The sequence below is a fragment of the Acomys russatus genome, chromosome 1 (genome assembly GCF_903995435.1).
Source record: "Acomys russatus chromosome 1, mAcoRus1.1, whole genome shotgun sequence".
In the NCBI taxonomy this organism is placed as follows: Eukaryota; Metazoa; Chordata; class Mammalia; order Rodentia; family Muridae; genus Acomys; species Acomys russatus.
The window spans coordinates 24,039,767-24,062,764 of NC_067137.1; the positions used below are offsets into that span (position 1 = coordinate 24,039,767).

The window sequence follows — 22,998 nt, forward strand, 5'->3', positions numbered from 1 at the left end:
TGAGTTCAATTCCCAGCAACCACATAGTGGCTCACAACCATCTGTAATAAGATCTGGTGCCCTCTTCTGGTGTACATACAGGCAAAACACTGTGTATATATGATAAATACTTTTTTTTTTTTTAATGGGGCAGACCTATGGGACAAGAAGTTCTCTCTATGGTCTGGTGTTCCCCTTCTAAATCATGCAGTCTCTAAGAGGAAGGCCAGGGTCACTGCTTAAGCCTGTGGAGGAAGAGATGACACTGTCTGTGGATCTGTCCAGACCCAAGCCATGTGTGACATCTCCCCCACAGGCTAGTTCAAACTGCACTGATGTTTGGAAGAAGGTCCCAAGCTACAACAAGGAGACCCATGTCTGCAGGAGCCTTCCTAGTAACAGCAAGTGAGGCCGTACCTTTGCTGGCCACCCATTCCTGAGTGAGTCAGGGTCACTCAGTCTGGGACAGCTGTGGCTCGCCTTACATGAGCTAAATTGGGACCTGGAATGTCACACGGATGCCCCTTGTCTCCCCACCCCCACAGTAATATTAATCTCTCTAGGGAGGAAGGGACAAACAGTGCTGCTCCCCGAAGAGTGAGCAAGAGGGTAGTTTAGGGGAACAAGAGATAAAGCTACAAGTGCCTGGTGAGGGTTCTGAGCAAGGAGTGTAGGCAGAAGTGTCTGGAAATAGGCAGACGTGAGAGACGCGGTTACGGGAAGGGCCAGGAAACGTCACTCTTTGAAGAAGGAGCAATAGCAATAGCAGGGATCCCAAGAATCCACAGACACCACATAGTGACCGAGGAAGGGCGCACAGGCAGTGAGGGCCGGCCGGAAACAGGGCCACAGCAAGGCAGGCACCAGAGCGCCGCGGGATGAACTTCACCGTGGGTTTCAAGCCGCTGCTAGGGGATGCACACAGCATGGACAACCTGGAGAAGCAGCTCATCTGCCCCATCTGCCTGGAGATGTTCTCCAAGCCCGTGGTGATCCTGCCCTGCCAACACAACCTGTGCCGCAAGTGTGCCAATGACGTCTTCCAGGTGGGCTCAGGGAGGGGCGGGTTATGTCAAGGAGGAGGACAGTATAGGAGATCCCACGGGTGGGAGGATATAAAACTGCCCTGGCTGAGTGATCGGGGGGGGGGGGGGGGGTGGGGGGGTTAGAGGGACGCTTGTAGGATCCCAGAGTAAGCATGAGTCAGCAGCTGCCCTGAGGCTGGCGAGCACTAGCCTGTGTCTAAGGCAAGCTAGAAAGTGTGATGAGGCCTTGGGGGGGCCAGAAAGTGGAAAAGAAGGGTGGTTTTACATGGGCTTTGTGGGAGCTTGGATTAGATTTCATTCGTTTTAAGGCTTTTCTGGAGAAGAGATTGATGAAATGTTGAAGCAGTGAGGAATAATAGAGTCATGAGATGGTTTGTAGGTAAAGGTGCCTGCTGCCAAGCCTGACAACCCGAGTGTGATCCTTAAAACATACATGGCAGGAACTGATTCCCGAAAGTTGACCTCTGACCTCCACTTACATGAACACAGACAGATACACACATACACACACACACACACACACACACACACACACACACACGCAAACTGCAGCTGGGTATGGTGGTACGCTCCTGTAATTCCAGCACTTGGAAGGGCTGGAGCAGGAAAACCGTCATTACTACTTTGTTTTGTTTTGTGTCTCATTTTTGAAACAGGGTCTCTCTATGTAGTCCTGGAACTCACCATTCAAACCAGGCTGACCTTGAACTCACAGACATCCTCTTGCCTCTGCCTCCTTAGTGCTGGGATTAGCAGTATCACTCCCAACCCCCTGCCACCACCCCCACCCCCGCCAAATGCTTGGCAATTAATTGTCATGATCTTTTTTTTTTCCCTTGGTTTTGGTTTTTCAAGTCAGGGTCTCTCTGTGTAGCCTTGCCTGTCCTGGACTCACTTTGTAGACCAAGCTGACCTCAAACTCACAGCGCTCCCCCTGCCTCTGCCTCCCAAGTGCTGGGATTAAAGGCGTGCGCCGCCGCCGCCACCACCACCCAGCAATTGTCATCATCTTTAGGCTTTATGTAATGAACTCTGGACCAAGGTGGGCTACATAACAAGACTCTGTCTCAAAAGTAAATTAAAAAAAAAAATCTAAAATTACAAATTGGTGAGAAATCCTACAATGACAGCAGAGCTGTGCAGCCAAGGCAGAGTTCCTCTGCCCATGAGGGAGCTCGGTTGACACAGTGGGCCAGGGCAACAGGAGTTCTACCTAGGTTTGCATTTGTGATCCTTTCTGACCTGGTAAAGAGGCCTATGGGATAACTGGTACTCAGGTGGCTTTCAGACAGACAGAAGGCAGAAACACAATTCTACTTCCCAGAAATGCCTGGGTATCTGTGGCCACGAGGCCAAGCATAACTAAGTGAAGTCAGTGATACCATTTTTGTCCACACATTTCAAAAACAAAAACAAAAGAGCTGGCCATGGTGATGCATGGCTGTAAATCCAACCTTGGGAGGTGGTAGCTGGAGACCGAGGTTAAGGCTGGCTTGGGCCATAGGAGACCCTGTCTACCCAACTAAATAAATGCATATGCCAGAATCCTTTATAAGCTCATATTTTGGCGTTCTTGCTCTGTGTCATTGGTAGAGGTTTGCGTAGGCTGTAGCCTAGAGCAGAGGTCAGGGAGTGGCGGGGCGGGGCTCACACGCACAGACACGAGACCTTGCAGAAGTAAAGCTGAACACATCAGAGCTGGCTGTCATGGTGTGCCAGTCTGTGATAGGAGCATCAAGGATAAGCTTCTTGCCAGGAACATGCCTGGGATCCCAGCACAGGGAGAAGCCCCACGAGCTGAAGGCTAGCCCAGTCTTTGTAGCAAGTACACCAGCACAGCCCAGGATGCCGTAGCAAGACCCTATCTCGAAAGAAAAGAAAAGTTTCGCCCGGAGAGGCGGCTTGCTCAGTGGTTAAGAGCATTTGTTGATCTCCCAAACAACTCAAGTTCAGTTCCCAGCATCCACATGGTGGCTCACAACCATCTGTAACTCCGTTTCCAGGGGCTCTAATGCTCCCTTCTGACCCTGCCCCCACCCTGACACTAGCACCATGCATACAGGCAAAATATGTACACACAAAAGAAATCTTAAAAGAAAAAAAAGTGCACATGCCCTCCTCAGCCCCTTTTCTCTCTTTGGTGACATGGGTTAAACCGGGGCCTTGTGTGTACTAAGCATGTGTCTTACCATTGCCCTACACCACAGGCCCCACAAAAGGTTGTTCTTAATGTGTGTGTGTATGTGTGCACACTCATGTGCATACAGGTGCCCACAGAAGCCAGAAAAGGGTTATCAGGTCCCCTGCAGTTAGAGTTGCAGCTGTTCGTGAGCTTGTGATTTGGGTTCTGGGAACCAAACTCTAGTCCTCTAGAAGAGCAGCATGGGCTGCCACCTGCTGGGCTGTCACCTGCTGGGCTGCCACCTGCTGGACTGTCTCTCCAGCTAAGTTAGGCCATCATAACATTTCTGCATGCTTCGTGTCTTTTGCCTCCTTCACTGAGTACCCAGCACCCCCAAAATCTCTCCTGCCATTGTCCCTGTGAGTCCTCTTAAGGTTTCCTTTTATTCTGGGCTGTAGCGGCCTGGATCACCCTGTCTGGGGCCTAGACTGCATGTATTCTGACCCTGTCTCAAACCAACAAATAAAACCAAAAATTCTCACCAGCTGTGGTGCCACACTCCTGTAATCCCAGTATGCAGGAGGCTGAAGCAGCAAGATTGTTGTGAGTTTGAGGCCAGCCTGGGCTACATAGCTAGTTCTGTGGAAGTGGCCAGGCCTTGCCCACCCTTGTGGTTTTTCCTTTGGTCTGAATAATCAACACCTTTAAAGATGAGACATCCAGAAATGGCATCTTTCTTATGTATTTATATGAAAACATCTACTTCCTCCCCCCACCCCGTGTGTGTGTGTGTGTGTGTGTGTGTGTGTGTGTGTGTATGTGTGTGTGCTCTCTCTCTCTGCCTCTGTCTCTCAGTGTGTGTGTTTGTGTGCACTTTGTCTTTCTCTCTCCCTGTCTCTCTCTCCCCCTCTGTCTCTCTGTCTCTGTCTCTCTTTTTCTCTGTCTGTCTCTTGCTGCCTCTGTCTCTCAGTGTGTGTGTTTGTGTGCACTTTGTCTCTTCCTGTCTCTCTCTCTCCCTCTGTCTCTCTCTCTCTCCTCCCCCCTTTGTCTCTCTGTCTCTCTCCTTCTTTCTCTCTGTCTCTCTCCCTGTCTCTCTTTCTCTGTGTCTGTCTCTGTCTCTCTCTCTCTCTGTGTCTGTGTCTGTCTCTCTCTGTCTCTGTCTCTCCCTCTGTCTCTATCTGTCTCTCTCTCTCTCCCTCTGTCTCTGTCTCTCTCTTTCGCTCTGTCTTTCTCTCTCCCATGCTTGTGCCACGCATGTGTGTGGAGGACTAGGTTTTCTCCTTCCACTATGTAGAACCCGGGGATTGAGTTCAGGTTGTCAGACTTGGCTTTACCCACTGAGCTATCTCCACTGAGCATATCCAAAATATGTGAAGTCAAAGAGAAATTTGGAAAACTAAATTCTGTACAAAGAAGCTAAGGGGCAGGATATGGTGGCACACACCTTTAACCCTCGCACACAAGAGTCAGAGACAGGTGGGTCTCTTCTAAGTTCAAAGCCAGCCTGGTCTGTACAGTGAGCTCCAGACCAGCCGAGGTTGTTATAGGAGACTCAGTTTTAAAAACGAGCAAGGTTGGGGATTTAGCTCAGTGGTAGAGCACTCACCTAGCAAGCACAAGGCCCTGGGATCGCTCCTCAGCTCTGAAAACAAGACAAGGTTTCTTTAAGGAAAAAAAAAAAAAAAAAAGAGCAAACAAACTCGAGAATGTTGATTCTCGATAAGGTATCAGCACAGAGACAGGAGCAGCCAGAGAGGGACTCTAAAGTGCTATGTGACCTTCCTTCTTCAAGGCAGAACACTGAAGCTCTAGATCTCGGAAGGTTTGGGGACAAGCCCTGTGCAAGGGCAGATGCGTGGCACACCTATTGGTGCAGCTCAGGATGCTGTGTTGAAGAGGGGCTGTGAGTTTTGAGACCAGCCTGGGCAACATATCAAGATCCTGTCTTCAAACAAACAGATGAGGAGTTGGGGGTATACCAGTGGGGGCTAGCCTAGCATGCCCAGGGCTCTGAGTTTAATCCCAGCACCAAGTAAACTGAGTGTGGTGGTTTATACCTGTAATTCATACACAGGAGGTGGCAGCATGGTAATTTAAGGCTAGCCCGGGCTACATGAAACTCTGTCCTAAAAACCAAACAAATGAGACCCAAATCTGTGTAGATTAGTTGAGAGGTAGCATGGCTGTCAGCAGGGCTCTGAGATGGCTCTGCTGGTCTGGAGCAGAGCACCCAGCCCTCCTCAGGGAGCGGCATGGACAGCCCAGTGCTTTATTTTGGAGGGTCTGGGGGAGGCCGACCCAGTTACCCAGCTGCACCCGTCTATATACATTACAGCTCAGTCTGAAAGATGAGCATATTTCGCTTTTCACACACTGCCTCCACATTTTGACAACTCTAGGCATAATCAGATTGTCTGTTTTCTAAGTATGGTGACGAGAATAGGACTTTTAGTCCCCCCATCTTCAAACCACTAAGGAAGAAAACCTTCAGAACATTGCCTAGAAAGTCAACACTTACAGACAGGACACCAGTATACCGCAGTTACTTTTTGTTTTGTTTTTTGTTTTTTGAGACAGGTTTTTCTGTGTAGCTTTGACTGTCCTGGAACTCACTCTGTAAGCCAGACTGGCCTCGAACTCATAGCGATCCACCTGCCTCTGCTTCTACTTCCCAAGTGCTGGGATTAAAGGCATGTGCCACCACTGCCCAGCTCATATTTAATTTTTTATGTGTAAATTCTTTTCAAATGTCTTGGGAGTTTATAGCAGGAAAAATGAATCTGCCACTAACTTCAGATCTTTAATTTGCTTTATCAAATACAAACAAGCATTACCAACTTCCCTGAGAATCTTTCTAAAAATCTCCATCCTTAGGCACATGTTTGCCCGTATATACACTTGCACTAGGCCAATTGCCTTTGTTCAACTCTTCTTCCTCCTCCTCTTCTGTGTGTGTGCACGCGCGTGTGCATGTGTGTGTGCGTGTGTTTCAAGACAAGGTTTCTCTGTGTAGCCCTGGCTGTCCTGTAACTTACTTTGTAGACCAGGCTAACTTTGAGTTCAGAGACCTGCCTGCCTCTGCCTCCCATGTGCTGGGATTAAAGGCATGTGCTGCCACCACCGCCCAACCTTCTTGCTTTGTTTTTGCTTGGTTGGTTGGCTTTTTTAAAAGTATTTTATTTAATTTTAATTTATGTGCATTGGTGTGAGAGTGTTAGATCTTGGAGTTATAGACAGCTGTGAGTTGCTATATGGATGCTGGAAATTGAACCCGGGTCCTTTGGAAGAGCAGGCAGTGCTCTTAACCACTGAGCCATCTCTCCAGCCCCTGGTGGGCTTTTTTGTTTTGTTTTGTTTTGTTTTGTTTTTTCAAGACTGTCCTGGACTCACTTTGTAGACCAGCCTGGCCTCAAATTCAGAGATCATCCTGCCTCTGCCTCTTTGAGTGTGTTGTTTTGTTTTAAAGGAAATTCTTATATTTTAGGTTGTGAGCCTAGCCTTTAACAGCTGAACCATCTCTCCAGCCCTCAAAGGAAATTCTTGATCATCACCATCCATAATCTAATCCTGACTCATCCAACACAATTATCTTCAGTTTTGCCTGTTACTTTTATCATTGTTGTTTGAGAGAGAATCTCACTGTAGCATAAGCTAACCTGTACTCACTGTGTAGATGAGGCTGGTCTCTCATCTGAGTTTCCCCACTGTTGGAATTGCAAGTGCTTACCATGATGCTCAGCATCATGTTTGCATGAACTGGATTTCAAGCCCTCATCTCCATATTATTCTACTTAGCTGCTGTTATAAATCTATTTAAAGCTATAACACTCTTTCCCTCTGATCTGAAACAGAAAACTTCAAAATATGACATTAACCCCTCTAATTTCTCCCCACTCCCTTCCCACACTCACACCCACTTAGCCTCCAAAAATTTTGACGGGAGCAAAGCTGTTGGTGTGGGAATTTGACACAAACATCTTCCCATGTGTTTCTGTATTTGTAAACTCTATTCATGTCCAAAACTACTGTAAAGCAAGCCTTCAGTGTATTTTTGTATCTGCCTCCGCTTTGCTGTGGGCACTTGTTTTGAGAAGCAACCTGTTGTCCTTCAGCAGAAGACCAGAAGGTGCTAGAAGGAGGCTGCTGGAGGAAGTCCAGCTAGGGAGGGCCTGACAGAGGGAAAAAAAAAAAAAAAAGAGCGCTGCCGCACTGCTACGACGTGGCCCTGTGGATAGAGTGCTTGCCTAGAGTGCAGCAAGCCCTGATTTTTAATCCCCGGCAATGCAGAAACGAGGTGCAGTGGGGAAGTGGCTCGTAATCATAAATGCTGTAATCCCAGCATTTGAGAAGTAGAGGCAGGAGGATCAGATTTCACAAGTTATCCTTAGTGCTACATAGTGAGTTCAGGGCCAGCCTGGGCTATTTAAGACTGAATATGAGAGGAGGGGGAAGGGGACAGGAAAAGGGGGAGGGGAGATCACATTTCTCTAAGGGAAAGAAGTCTGGGAAAGGTAAGCTTAGCCTCACACTACCCTGGCTTCAGCTACTTATTCAACCCAGCTGCCGTCAAATACAGGCCTCCACTCAGAGTCGGCTTTATTTTTGCTTTAAAAAAATTAAGTAATTAACTCATTCATTCATTCATCCATTTTCCATTCTGACTGCAGCCGCAGCTTTCCCTCACTCCCCCTCCTGTGCAGGCATGTGTGGGGGACTGAGGCTGACATTGTGTATGGCTCTCCATCCCTCCTTCTTGTCCCCGCTTGCTCCCTCTCATCCCTGCCCAGCACTGGAGTTATAAACTTAGTGCCATGCTCATCTTTTATGTGGTCACTGGGGATCTGAACTCATGTCCTCATGCTTGGGTGGCAAGTTCCTTATCTGAGGAACCAATTCCTTAGTCCCAAGGGCTGTTAAAGTAGGAACAACTCTTGCAATTATTATTATTATTATTATTATTATTATTATTATTATTATTATTATTATTATTATTATTATTTTGGTTTTTTGAGTCAGGGTCTTTCTGTGTAGCCTTGGCTGTCCTGGACTCACTTCATAGACCAGGCTGGCCTCGAACTCACAGCGATCTGCCTGCTTCTACCTCCTGAGTGCTGGGATTAAAGGATTAAAGGCACGCACCACCACGCCCAGCTGGTCTTGCAATTTTAATAGTCTGCTTTCAAAAAAAAAAAAAAGCCAAACTGTGCTGGTGTACACATTTAATCCCAGTACTCAGGAAGCAGACGCAGGTGGCTCTCTGAGTTCAAAGCCAATATGGTCTATAGAGCGAGTTCCAGGACAGCCAGAGCTACATACAGAGAAAACACACACACACCCACACACACACACACACACACACACACACACACACACACACACCCCCCACACACACATACACACACTCATGTAACACAGACAGGCTTTGAACTCTTGGCTTTCCTTACTTTATCTCGAATTTTGGATTACAGGCAAGAGACACCGTGCTTGTATGGGTGATCCCTTTAAAGGCTTTTCTATTTTGCCACCAAGGTCCTCCTCACTCAACCCATTCCTCTCTGTCTCTTAAGTTTCAGTTTCAGCAGAGGGCCCCAGCCTCTCAGCCAGCATTTTAGTTTTTAGTAACACCTGGATTTTCCATGGCTGGGCTGCTTTTCACCAGATGTCTTCCGCCCATTCTGTTCCTGTGCTTTGCCCAGTGTGACCTAGAGTCTGTCTCACAAAATCCACAAGGCCGTCAGGTCACAGGGGTAGTAGCTTCTGCTCCATATTAGCATTCTCCAGGTAGCCAGGGAAGAGGGCAAACCCTGTGAGCTGTGTATACATTTGCCGGCGTGACTTCATTAGGGAGTTTCTCTAGAGAGACCGCAGAGGCACTAGAAGGCATCGTGCAGCCCTCAAGAGAAAGGTTCAGACCACGGCTGCTGCGCCGAAGCCTTGAACAAAGCCTAGGATTAAATTCCCTTTACCTGCTCCATTCCTTGTTTGTTTGTGTCGCAGGATGACCTTGAACCCAATGTGTATCGGAGTATAACCTTGACCTTCTCCTCCTCTTGCCTCAACCTCCCAAGGGCTGGTACAGGCATGTGCCTGCCATCCCACCCAGGTCATATGATGGTGGAGATCAAAGCCAGGCCTTGTGCACACCAGGCAAACACTGCCAGCTGAGCCACATCCCCAGACCATTTGCTTCATCCCCTTTGTTTTCTGTGGTGCTGAGGAAGGAGCATCCTACGCATCATTCTGCCACTGAGCTGCATCTCTAACTCTGTTTATTTTGTTTCAACCTTCACAGTGAAAAGGGAGCAGTTATTCCACGCCCCATGGCACCACACAGTCATTATTTTACAGTATAGATGAAGGTCGCGAATGGTCCTCTCTGTTCATGTAGTGCTTTACACTTTGTTGGGCACCTTCTTTAATGTCATTCCATAAAGTGGTGTTACGGCCATTGTAGGGGAGAAAACGGAACACAGGTTACAGTCACCCAAAGGGGCAGGGTGGGGACATCCATGTAGGTGCCGTGCTCTGTTTCATAGGGTGATGCCACTTCCTCCACGAGTCACATAGTTGGCATATGAAATTGTGCTTTATGGGGCTGACTCTGAGCATGACATCTCATGGGAGAACACAGCAGCTGTGGCATATGACAGAGCCAATCAGCTACTCCTTAAGATAGCAACGTAAACAGCAACAGAGAAGCACATTTTGGCAGCTGAATATTAATTAGGTGGAGAGAGATCTTTACCCAGAATAGAGACGGCCATCCCTTTGAAAGTTTATTAAGGCTCTCATCTAAGATTCCTATTTGTGATGAGAAAATTTAGGGATCTACACTCAGGGCAAGAGGGTAATTTCAGTCTGTAAAGCTCGTGACCCCTTCTATACTTGGTCTTAGACAAAGGGCCAAGAAGCAAGTGGCGGTTTCGTTTCTTTCTTTGAGACAGAGTCTCACCGTGTAGCCTTGCCTGGCTTGGAACTCACTACACAGGCTATGGTGTGATCACCATACTAGCTATGGTTCCATTTTTAAAACCAATGTTTTGTCAGGTGAGGTGGTCTACATCTTCATTGCCAGCACTTGGGAGGCAGACGCACATGGCTGTGTGAGTTTGAGGCCAGCCTGGTCTACAAAGTGAGTCCAAGACAACCAAGGCTACATAGAGACCCTGTCTCAAAAAAACAAAAACAAAACACAAATAAGCAAGCAAGCAAACAAACAAGCCATGAGATCAGCAGTGGGCCTAATAACATGATAAGACATGATCATAAGTGCAATGTGATATGCAAACAACCAATTTCTGTGGGTGACGTCACAGGGGCTGTTTAGAGTGCTGTGGTTTGTGGTATCCCTTTGTTGTCATAGGGATGCTCAGTCCTGCTGGAGGTTAGTGAAATGTGTGCCTCTAAGCTCACAGACTCCCTGGACTCTTGCTGGATCTTGCTGAGTCTGTGGCCTCGGGCCACAGCATCTCCCCAGCCAGCACCCAGGTCTACAGCTCAGAATCTCCCCACCTTCCTCCTGCCCCCAAGTCCAGACACTGGTCAGTCCAGATCCCACCTGTGCCCTGGCATTGACTGTGGCACTTGCCTTTAGTCTCCCCCATCCCTCCATCCGTGCTAACTCTGTTAAAGTAAAATCTACTCCCCTTCCCGCTCCCAGTTTAGAAACCCAGCCTACAAAACCAAGTTTAGATCCTCAGAGATTCAGAACCCTTCTGCAGTGAGGCCTTCGTCTCCAGCTCCCCCACCCCCATCACTTCATTTCCTTCTTTTTTTTGGGGGGGGGGTGGATGGTGGGGGATGGACAGGGTTTCTCTGGCTGTCCTAGAACTTGCTCTGTAGATCAGGCTGGCCCTCAAACTCACAGACATCTGTCTGCTTCTGCCTCCCAGTGCTGGGATTAAAATTATGCCACCACTACCAGGAGCCTTCCCAATTTTAAATTAATGCTCCTGTAGTCTCTCCCATCTCCTCAAGGGCTTTCCAGCCCATCTCTCTTGGCTACCTGTCTACCCCGACGTCAAGCCTTTCTCAAATGGCACCTTCAATGTGAGATGCTGTAACAGTTGTTCTTTGTCGACCTCCCGAATCTTACTTGGTTGGTTATTTTTTAGTACGGCTCTCTAGCGCCGCCTTTTGTTGCTTGTTAGGTGTGAGCATTGAATTTTTGTGAATAAATGGTTTGTTTTAGTTCTGTGTTTGATCTGTCTTTTCAAACTCCAGAGTCCCTGTTTTTTTCTTTTCTTTTCTTTTCTTTTCTTTTCTTTTTTTTAAGGGAAATTATGTAGAAGTGTGATATAGGTTGTACATGCCTGTAATCCTATCTCTTGGGAGGTGGGATCAGGATAATTGGGAATTCAAGGTCATCTTGAACTACAGACTGAAGTTTGAGGCCAGCCTGGGTTGCCCTGCCTAAAAAAAAAAAAAAAAAAAAAAAAAAAGGAGAGAGAGAGAGAGAAAAAAAAGGAAAGCCAGTGAGGGGGAAAAAAAGTCAGGACATGCTGTACTTTTACCCAGATTGCATTGCTGTTGCCTGAGGAATGATACTGAGATTGTAAGCATCTGCCACCACACCCAGCTTTCATGGTTCTGGGTTTTGAACTCTGGTCCTCATGCCTGTGAGGCAAGCATTTCAATCGGGCTATCTCAGCACATGCACACATTCTTTTTTTCAGACTAGGTCTCTTATAGCCCAGGCTGACCTTGACCTCCTGATCTTCCTGCCTCACAAGTCGGGTGCGCGGCACCATGCCCAGTTTCCCCCACTGTCTTTTCAAAAGCTCTTGAAGATTAGATCAGATTCAGCAACACCTGGGAAGCCTACAGTGCCTGTACTTGACCACAACAGGCCCTCAAGCTTGGGCACAACGCTAACAGTGAGTTTCATGCGTTTGGGGGTCAAGCATTTACTGAGCACACTCCGTGAGTGTCAGTCACCTTTAGTCGAGTGAGATAGCTTCCTCCAGGATGCACAGACTTAGAACTCTTTCGCTACCTCCTCACCTCCCTGGGTTCTAAATATTGATAGGTTATTGCATTGAGCAGGAAACAAACAAACAAACATAGCTCTCACCTAAAAGGGAACAAGAGATAGTTTATTCTGCAAGCAAGTCTTCATGACAATGGCTTGGGAACACAGATTCAAGTTATTCCAACATGTTCCAGCATGGTAGGAGTTCCAAGAAGGCTTTTATTATTCTAAAAAGGATTTTGATGGCATTTTCATGATTTATCATGCGTGCGCATAGTCAGTGTGGTGGCCAGAGGTCAAACTTGTAGTGGTTGGTTCTTTTTCCATCATTTTGGTCCAGGCGAGCTGTCATTCTGGTCCTTACAAAGTGTATACAGTCGCAGAACAACAACAACAAAAAAATCTTATAAATCAAGGCACTTAAGCCAGGCATGGTGGTGCAGGCCTTTAATCCCAGCACTTGGGAGGTAGAGGCAGGCGTATCGCTGTGAGTTTGAGGCCAGCCTGGTCTACAAAGTGAGTTCAGAACAGTCAAGGCTACACAGAGAAACCCTGTCTTGAAAAAAACAAAACAAAACAAAAATCAAGGCACTTGATTTTTGAGGTGGGCAGTGGTAGTGCCTGCTTTTGATCCTGGCACTCGGGAGCAGATCTCTGTGAGTGCAAAGCCAGCCTTGTCTACAGAGTGAGTTCCAGGACAGACAGAGCTACATAGTGAGACACTGTCTCAAAAAAAAAAAAAAAAAAAAAAATGTAAATGCCTTAGTGGAAACATCAGGTAAGGGGGTTTCAGCCGGGCACTGAGATCTCTGTGACAGGCCTTGGGGCGTCACAGAATAGCATTTTTAATGGTGTGGGCTAGTGGAAGCTAGTGGTATGTCTACATTAGAGACTTGCCTAGGAGCCACAGGGATGACTGTCAGACCAAATCCAGAGGGGAGCAATGGACGCCTGTTAGGAGAGCTAAAACCAAGATAACGTGGCTGCAGACCTGCACCATTGCAACATTCCAGAGTCATGGAAGTTCACAGCCAGATAGTCAGCGTGTAGAGTCTTTAAATAGGTGTAGCTCTTGCCACCCCCAGCTTCAGTTCACACCTGAGATCACACCCTTTGAACATTCCCTAAACCCAACAGTGCTCATTAAATCCTAACGGCAAGCCTAAGAAGGGCAGATTGCAAACCCAGCCTTGAGTAATCACCGACCCATCTGTTCCAGCTTCGTGGGTCTCAAGAAAAACTGTGTTTATAGCAGAGCTGTCTACTCCTCACAGACTAAGCTGTTTGTCTCTGCAGGGCCACATTTCCTGCTTAGCCACTGGAGAAAAGAATAAGAATCAGACCCATGTGCTCATGTGATGGGATGCTGCCTTCCCCTCTAAGAGTCCTTACGATGATCCAACGTTCCTGTTGGAGAATAGGGATTTAGAGTCCCCAGGAGCCTACCTGTAGAATATACTCACAAACGTGTGGAGTCGACGGTGGCCACTGTTTCCGCTGTTTTCTATGAGTCTCCAGGCCAGTGGTTCCCACCCTTCCTGATGCTCTGACCCTTTAATACAATTCCTCCCGTCATGGTGATCCCCAGCCTACAATTATTTTCATTGTTACTTCATAACTAATTTTACTACTATTATCAACCATAATGTAAATGTCCGTGTTCTCTGATCGTCTCAGGAGACCCCTGTGAAAAGGTCATTCAGCCCCCAAAAGGGTCACAACTCAGAGGTTGAGAACCATTGTTCTAGCTCATCAAGTCGTAGTTTTACTGTAAATGAAAGAAAATCCTCAAACCCTGGTTGTAAGTGCTGGGGATGTAGCTCGGTGATAGAAGACGTAATGTTCACAACACCATTAGATCATGGTGTCATTGCCATGTCTCAACTGAGCAATCACGGAGCAAGAGCGACACCTGCTCTCCTCCAAAGAACAAGCTGGCAGGGCAGTCCAGGATTGCCTCCTGAGACAGTAGCTCCTTTCACCTCTGGGCCATTCTCAGTGTGTCTGCTCAGTGTCCTGGCTCAGGATGGATGTTCAGCATGAATCTACACTCCAAACAGGAGAAAAGAGAACATGAGGGAAAGAGGGCGTGGCTCCTACTACTAGAGATACTTCCTAAAATTGCACAAAATCTTTGCATCTACAATTGCAGAACACAGTCACCTGGCCACGCCCAGCCAGAAGGGGCGTGGCTACGTGGTCTGTTTCTATACCATGGACCTTGCCAAGTTAGACAATCTGTTACTAGATAAAGGAACATGGCGGGGGCGGTGGGGGGAGGGTGTCTACGCCGCTTCTTGCCAAAAATGATTTTTAAAAAAATTTTTACATTCATTTACTTATGGGGGTGTGGGTGCCACAGAGTGCATGCGAGTGTAGGTCAGATGAAAACTTGCGGAGTGGGTGGGCTCTCCCTCTGCAAAGTGGGTTCCAAGGATTACACCCCGAGCATCGGGTTTGGCGGCAAGCACCCCATCCATTGAACCATCTTGCCAGCTCCCTTTTCCCCTCTCTGTAGACCAGCCTTCAGTGTTCATAGTTTCTGTCTCACAATTTCCAGAATGGACACAAGATCAGTTCTTAGCCAAAAATTCAGGGACAGAAAACTTGATTGGTTGCATCAGGTCAGGCGATCACCGCCTTAGTCAGAGCACTGTGGTGGCAGGATAGCCGTTTAGAGAGAGCGGAGAGACAGAGAGACACGGAAGGGCTGGGAATGGGGGAGGCACACCTACAATCCCAGCACTTGGGAGGTCTATGGAGAGGGATTAGGAATTCAAGGTTATCTTCCATTACGCGCATGCGCGCACACACACACAGACACACAGAGTCACCTTACATGTGGCCCGTAAGGGTCGAAGCTGGAGGGCACTGGCTATACTGCCAGTCCCTTGCCAATGTTCCTGTATCAGCATTCCTGTCAATGCTCCATGCTGGACTCTGAGGATCAGATTTGATCAGGCCTTGGCTAAAGTAATGTTCTGCATGCAGGGACACACAAAGAGCTTGGCTGAGGCATGAGGCATAGGCAGAGGCAGGAACCCATCTTAGTCATTTGACAGACTCCTGTCTGGGGACACCAGATGCAGAGAAGAGCGAATGTCCCCTTCCTATCGCTCCTGTGTCCAGCCCGCCTCTTTCCTTCCCTCATGCCTCATTGCACTTCTGTTGGCCTGTCACTTGTCCTTGCAGGCCTCTAACCCTTTGTGGCAATCCCGGGGCTCCACAACGGTGTCTTCGGGAGGTCGTTTCCGCTGCCCATCTTGCAGGCACGAGGTTGTCCTGGACCGCCATGGGGTCTACGGCCTGCAGCGGAATCTGCTAGTGGAAAATATCATTGACATCTACAAGCAGGAATCCTCCCGGTAAGGTGCTTGCCTCTCTCAAGGGAAGAGCCCGCACCGTCAGGGATAGAGAGCCGGTGTTAGGTCACCATGGCTGTGATGAGACACCATGACCAGAAACAACGTGGGGAGGAAACAGTTTGCTTGGCTGATACTCCCACATCATAGCCCATTACAGAAGAAAAGTCAGGACAGGAACTCAAACAGGGCAGGAACCTGGAGGCAGAAGCTGATGCTGCTTACTGCCTTGCTTCCCATAGCTTGATCAGTCTACGTTATTATAGAACACAGGACTACCAGCCCAGGGATGGCACCATACCGAAGGGACTGGGCCCTCCCCCATCAATCACTAATTAAGAAAATGGCCAACAGGCTTGCCTACGGCCTCATCTTATGGAAGCATTTTCTTTCTTTCTTTCTTTCTTTTTCTTTTCTTTTTCTTTTTTTTTTTTTTTTTCTTTTTTCTTTTTTTTTTTTTTTTTTTTTTTTTTTTTTTGAGACAGGATTTCTCTGTATAGTCCTGGCTGTCCTAGACTCACTTTGTAAACCAGGCTGGCCTCGAACTCACAGAGATCTACCTGCCTCTGCCTCCTGAATGCTGTGATTAAAGGCATGTGCCACCATGCCTGGCTTTTTTGCAAGTATTTTCTTAACTGAAATTCCCTCCCCTCGGATGACTTTAGCCTGTGTCAAGGTGACACAAAACTGACCAGCACAAGAGTGATGAGGACAATGGAGAAAGGACCCAGAGAGGAGGGGATTACCCCCACACCCACAGAGGCCAGTGTTCAATCTTATTTCGTCCTCCTGGTCTGGGATAAAAAGTCCACCCCAGCATCCTTGACCTCATCAGCTCCCAGGACTTCCTGCCCTGTGGGACATCTTTGTCCACACCCCCCCCATAGGCTCTTTTTGGGTCCAGGCCTCCTTTGAGCATCTTTTCTCCCCCAAAGGGAGAGCACTGTGTAAGTTGCTTACCGTCCGTCACAGCCTGGCTCCCTGACAGTTGCTGCTGCCTTGCCCTCAGGCCGCTACACTCCAAGGCGGAACAGCACCTCATGTGTGAGGAGCACGAGGAGGAGAAGATCAACATCTACTGCCTGAGCTGCGAGGTGCCCACCTGCTCTCTGTGCAAGGTCTTTGGGGCCCACAAAGACTGTGAGGTGGCCCCGCTGCCCACCATCTACAAACGCCAGAAGGTACCTAGGCAAGGAGGGATTCAGGAAGTGGGGCTAGGATAGGACGGTTCTCACTCTACGTTAGGTGATGCGTAGCAGATCGGGGCCCCACAGCCCGAGCTCTGTGCTGGACTGTGCACACAGCGCTGAGGAAGTCACCTGACCTCTCTGGTCCTGACTTTCTTCTCCTGTCCCATAAGGCGAAGCTGATGGTTGCCAGCTATTCTCATAGCATTAGAGGATACATGATAGATAATACACTAGAGGACCAGGCACTCTCGGGGCTTCTAAATCACACAACTAGCTTCTGGATATGCTGTGATTGGCACATGAGAAGAAAAAGGGGGTCCTAGGAGGCGCGAGGGTAGGGTCAGAGAACCTTTGCAAAGAGAATAGATGTCATTTCTCAGATGGCCAGTGCTGGCTAGAGATGGAGGCTATGCCACAAAACCTGCAAAAGGTGAGTGGGTTTAGGACTCCTAGAGCCTCGGTTTGTGTTGGAATCCCAGGATATCAAAGCAGTCAGCTGTAGCAGCTGACTTTTGACAGAAATGAATGCAAATTCTAAGCGGGAGGAAAATACCTCAATGTAGCCCCCTAGGCTGACCGTACATTGAGATCAATAGAATAATCGTCCACAACCAAAGACACACAGAGAAATGTACTGCCCACGTGAAGTTAGCGGGAACAATGGCGAGGTAGACCCTCAGAGAATTCAGATACTGGAATTGTCGATAAACAGGAACCCACCGTGTACAAATGGTTGTAGAAGAAGTAACGCCAGGCATGGTTGGGCACTCTGCAGGCCTAGCTTGCAGGATACTGAGGCAGGAGGGTCTCTAGTACGAGACCAGCCTAGGTTACATAAAGAGTTCCAAGCCAGCCTGGGCTATATGAAGAGACTCTGTTTAAAAAAAAAAAAAGAAATAAAACAACAATAAAAAAGTAGAATTGGCTGTGAGTGGTGGCACATGCCTTTAATCCCAGCACTCAGGGAGCCAGAGGCAGGTGGATCACTGTGAGTTCGAGGCCAGCCTGGTCTACAAAGGGAGTCCAGGACAGCCAAGGCTACACAGGGAAACCCTGTCTCAGAAAAAAAAAAAAAAAAAAAAAAACAACAACAACAACAACAAAGCCAAATAAAATAAAATAAAATAAAGTAGAATTGTATATATAGCACACTTGCCTAGCACAAGACTCTGGATAGATATCCAGAACTGAAAAAATATATATGAAATGACTATGTAATGGCCAATGGCCTGTTGTGTACACTGTAATCTCGTTTACTAGGGAGGCTGAGGGAGGATTAAAAAAAAAAAAAAAAATACAAAAGCAGTTTAGACAGTATAGAAAGCCTAATCAAAGAAAAACCATACCAAAACCAAATGGAAACAGAGATTTGACAAAGAACCAAGTTGAGCTTATAGAAAGTGGTAACTTGAAAAATCAATAGATGGATCAAGGAATGGGCTTCTCAGAAGAAAGAATTACTGAACACAAGAAGTGTACAAGCAACAAACAAACAAACAAACTCAGGGCGCATAGCGCCGGCAAGTGGGAGGCTGAAGATGAGAAGTTCTAACAGTCCTATTTGACTCCCAGAATGACAAGAAAAAGAGGGGGCAGTGTTGTCTGCATGGATAGCTCTAAGCACCTTTCAGAATTAGTGGAAGGCATGACTCTGCTGACACAGCATTTAGCCCAGCCAGAGTCTGGTACACGGTGGGTGTCGAGAGAGTGTTACTCCCCTTCACATGTGGGGTGGGGCAATCCTAGAACCCGCAGGATGCTTTCCCATCCTTCTCCAGTTATCCCAAGATCTTTGTAGATGTCTCTGAATGGGTGAGGCAGGATGAAAGGGTGCAGCTACAAGCCGGGCTTCCAGCTCTAACGGTGGCCCATGTACGTGACAGAGTGAGCTGAGTGACGGCATCGCGATGCTGGTGGCAGGCAATGACCGGGTGCAAGCAGTGATCACACAGATGGAGGAGGTGTGCCAGACCATTGAGGTGAGCTTGGGCAGGGGGTGGTCAAGGGGGGCAGACTAGTCTGTTTGAAGACCCTGGGATTTAAAGAGAACTGTTCTTCTTTGACTTCTAGTCAAGCTGGCCAGAAAGCTTCTGGACTTCAGCTTACAGAGGGTGGGTTGTTTTTAGCCAGGTTGCTCCCAGCACTCACCGGCTCTGTAATGTTGGTCAAGTTCCTTACATTTTCTGTTTGTTTGGGGTTTTGTTGTTGTTGTTGTTTCAAGACAGGGTTTCTTTGTGTAGCCTTGTCTGTCCTGGACTCACTTTGTAGACCAGGCTGGCCTTGAATTCACATCGATCTGCCTGCCTCTGCCTCCCGAGGGCTGGGGATTAAAGGTGTGCGCCACCACTGCCCAGTGCTTACATTTTCTATGCTTTGGTTTTGTTTGGTTTTTGACTATATGAAATAGTGATGACCCGAGAGGTCGGGGTAGGATAATCCCAAATTCTAGGCCAGCCTAAGCAACTTTCGGAGATCCTATCTCTAAATAAACTAAATAAGTAAATAAGCAAGCAGAGTGTGGCCACCCAAAACTATAATGGCAGCACTGTGGAGGCTGAAGCAGGGTCTGTTTGACCCTGTCTCAAAAATAAATAAGTGGGACAGCCTAGTGGTTAAGACAAGGTATTGCTGTTGCAGAGGGCCAGAGTTCAGTTCCCAGCACCTACATTGCATGGCTCAAAACTGCCCGTAACTCCAGCTTGAGGGGATGTCAATTCCTCTGGCCTCCATGGACTCACATGCACCATGCACATTTACCCAATTGAAAATAATACAAATACAAATGTGACAATAAATAAATAAGAAAAGTAAAAAGACAAATGTGAAAGACATGGGGAGTAGGGGCTTATAGGGGAGGGAGGGAGATAAGAGACTGGGAGGGAAGAGTAATTATATCTTATATACATATATACATTAAATATGTATGAAATTACCAGTGAATATATTTAACTAAAATATGTGATGAGAAATAATTGTATACCCTTATTATATAGTTAACCAAATATATTTGAATACTGAGGCAATATTTTCAGTCAATTAATTTTAGAAATGTAGACTATTTTATTTTCTTTTTTTAAACATTAAGAAAAATTTAATCTATTTTTCGTATATACACAGTGTTTTGCCTGCATGTACACCAGAAGAGGGCACCAGATCTCATTATAGATGGTTGTGAGCCACCACGTGGTTGTTGGGAATTGAACTCAGGACCTTTGGAAGAACAACTAGTGTTCTTAACCTCTGAGCCATCTCTCCAGGCCCTGTATTTTCAGTTATGTGTATCTGTGTATGTGTGTGTTCCCATGGTGGTCAGAAGAGCTCATTGGATCCCTCAGAGTTACAGAAAGTTATCATCTGAAGTGACTTCTAGGAACAGAACTCAGGTCCTCTGCACAGACAGGACAGACCAATGGCAGCACAATCTCTCCAGCTCTCTAGGCAAAGTTTATATTTTGAAATATGGCTTAATTTCTTTTTTTTTTTTTTTGGTTTTTCAAAACAGGGTTTCTCTGTGTAGCCTTGGCTATCCTGGAGTCACTTTGTAGACCAGGCTGGCCTCGAACTCACAGCAATCCGCCTGCTCTGCCTCCTGAGTGCTAAGATTAAAGGTGTGCGCCACCATGGCCTGGGGGCTTAATTTCATATGGGACAAAAAATTAGTTTTTTTTAAAATGGCTTTTCAAGGGGCTGGAGAGATAGCTCAGTGGTTAAGAGCACTGGCTGCTCTTCCAGAGGTCCTGAGTTCAATTCCCAGCAACGACATGGTGGCTCACAACTGTCTGAAACTCTAGTTCCAGAGGATCTGACACCTTCTCACAGACACACATGTAGGCAAGACACCAATGTAAATAAAATAAATAAATTATTTTTATTTTAAAAAGTGGTTTTTCAAGACAGAGTTTCTCCATGTACCCCTGGCTGTCCTGGAACTTGCTCTGTAGACCAGGCTGGCCTTGAGCTCTGAGAGATCCTCCTGCATCTGCCTCCAATGTGCTGGGATTAAAGGCGTGTGCCCTCATCACCAGCTAATAGTCAATTTTTGTTGTTGCTCTTGTTGTATTTTCTTTCTTTCTTTCTTTTTTAAGATTTATTTATTATGTATACAATGTTCTGCCTGCATATATGCCTACATGCCAGAAGAGGGCACCAGATCTCATTCTAGATGGTTGTGAGCCACAGTGTGGTTGCTGGGAATTGAACTCAGGACCTCTGGAAGAGCAGCCAGTGCTCTTAACCTCTGAGCCATCTCTCCAGCCCTCTTGTTGTATTTTCAAGATAGGGTTTCTCTGTGTATCTTTGGCTGTCCTGGAACTCATTTTGTAGACCAGGCTGGCCTTGAACACAGAGATCCACCTGAGTGCTGGGATTAAAGGCGTGTGCCACCACTGCTGGATTTAAAGCTCAATTTTAAAAGATGATGCCGAAATGACACAGTTGCTACATCTTTTGTTTTTTTAAGACGTACGTGAAATTAATGCAAAACAGAACCAGGGCCTGGGACATACGTGGCTCCCAGTGAAGCCACTTTGAGATATATTGTCATCATTATTAACTGAAAAGATCTGAGCTGCCGGGCGTGGTGGCACATGCCTTTAACCCCAGCACTCAGAGAAGCAGAGGCAGGTGAATATCTGTGAGTTTGAGGCCACCTTGATCTACAAAGCAAGTCCAGGTCAGCCAAACAAGGCTACACAAAGAAATGTTGTCTTGAAAAAAAACAAAAACAAACAAACAAAAAGCTGAATTCTGCGCCCCTAGTAGGGTCACTTTCCTTCCTGCCTCTCTCCTTGAGTTCTATTAAGTGGGAAGAGGAATAAAATATTCTACAGAGGCAGCTGTAGAGGTGCTTAGCCGCACTTTCCTTCAGACTTTCTCTGATCTTTCAGGACAACAGCCGCAGGCAGAAGCAATTTTTAAACCAGAGGTTCGAGAGCCTGTGCGCGGTGCTAGAGGAGCGGAAGGGCGAGCTCCTCCAAGCGCTGGCCCGGGAGCAAGAGGAGAAGCTGCAGCGTGTGCGGGGCCTCATCCGTCAGTACGGAGACCACTTGGAGGCCTCCTCTAAACTGGTGGAGTCCGCCATCCAATCCATGGAGGAGCCGCAGATGGCTCTCTATCTCCAGGTGGGCGGAATGGAAGGGCTGCAGGCACGCAAGGTCGAGGGACTCGGGGCAGGGGGGAGGGCGGGGGTCAATTACCTCCGGTACTTTCTTGTCACCACGTGCTGGGGGGGGGGTGGAATCACCCTTCCACGCTGTCTCTCAACCTCTCCTTAACGAATTGAGATATGCGCCCCATCCCATCCCCGCAGGACTGGTGAGAATCAGAAATGGGGCTTTGCCGAGGGCTGGCCCAGCGCTCACCTTCGCCCTCCTTTTCTCCCCTGCAGCAGGCCAAGGAGCTGATCAACAAGTGAGTGGACTGCGCGGTAGGAAAGGAAGGGACCCTGTGGATTCTTTCCTTCTGACCTGGGAGGGACTTGAGGAAGCAGAGGAGCCCCTCCCCCTGCTGAACTCTCGTGGCTGTCACAGGGTCGGGGCAATGTCGAAGGTGGAGCTGGCAGGACGGCCAGAGCCAGGCTATGAGAGCATGGAGCAGTTCTCGGTGAGCGTGGAGCACGTGGCCGAAATGCTGCGGACCATCGACTTCCAGCCCGGTGAGGAAGCCCAGGGAGGGACTGTTTAGACCCGCTGAAGGGGTAGGATGTGGGAGCTACGGCTAGAAGAGCCGCAGCTCAACATCACCAGGCCTGCCTTCCACCTAGGCGCCGCGGGTGATGAAGAGGATGAGGAAGTGGCTTTGGACGGGGACGAGGGCAACGCAGGGCTGGAGGAGGAGCGGTTGGATGGGCCAGAAGGTGAGAGTTGGACCAGGGGTTTGGGGTAAGCAAGCTCATGCCCCCTGGCGAGTGCCTTCCTGGAGGCACCAGGGTGCCAAGTCAACAAGAGCCACAAAGCGCGCCCCCTAGCGCGCGGAAAAGCGCTCCCTCTTTCCCAAGGCTTTGGGGACCCTGCGAGATCTCGACAAGTAGAAACCTGGTTGCTTGGGAAAACTGGCTGTTTGGAGGAGGGGGGGGGATCGGGGACGGGCGGGGTGCCTTGTACTTTTGGAGCACCCGCCCACCGAGCTGTCTTTCCCGAACACAGGTCTGCACTGACCCGACCCTGATCCAGAGCTCGCTCCCGCAGTAGGAAGCAAGAGATGCTGAGGATTTGCGCAGAGACCACAGTGCCACCCAGCTCTGCGACCCACCCCCGGGAAGGTTCTCAATAAAGGACTCTTGCCTTGTCCCACGTCCTAGGCCCCTTTCGCTGTCCGCCTCTTAGGCTCA

General features: G+C 48.0%; 1 protein-coding gene across 1 annotated transcript; it reads left to right on the forward strand.

Annotated features, from left to right (window-relative positions):
* The first annotated feature begins 532 nt into the window (after positions 1–532).
* Positions 533–22,981, forward strand: Trim54 (tripartite motif containing 54). Its single transcript, XM_051141214.1, has 9 exons — positions 533–1,025; positions 15,311–15,483; positions 16,490–16,661; positions 18,554–18,649; positions 21,557–21,790; positions 22,057–22,079; positions 22,199–22,323; positions 22,432–22,524; positions 22,814–22,981. Exons 1-9 carry the CDS (start codon positions 858–860, stop codon positions 22,822–22,824), a joined length of 1,095 nt encoding a protein of 364 aa, XP_050997171.1. The 5' UTR covers positions 533–857; the 3' UTR covers positions 22,825–22,981.
* Positions 22,982–22,998: the final 17 nt, after the last annotated feature.

Bases quoted from the DNA above. Each gene is read 5' to 3' on its own strand.
- Trim54 (XM_051141214.1), top strand. From the start codon at position 858: ATGAACTTCACCGTGGGTTTCAAGCCGCTGCTAGGGGATGCACACAGC. The intron at 1,026-15,310 runs GTGGGCTCAGGG...TTGTCCTTGCAG, and splicing joins GTGCCAATGACGTCTTCCAG to GCCTCTAACCCTTTGTGGCA. The intron at 16,662-18,553 runs GTACCTAGGCAA...TGTACGTGACAG, and splicing joins CCATCTACAAACGCCAGAAG to AGTGAGCTGAGTGACGGCAT.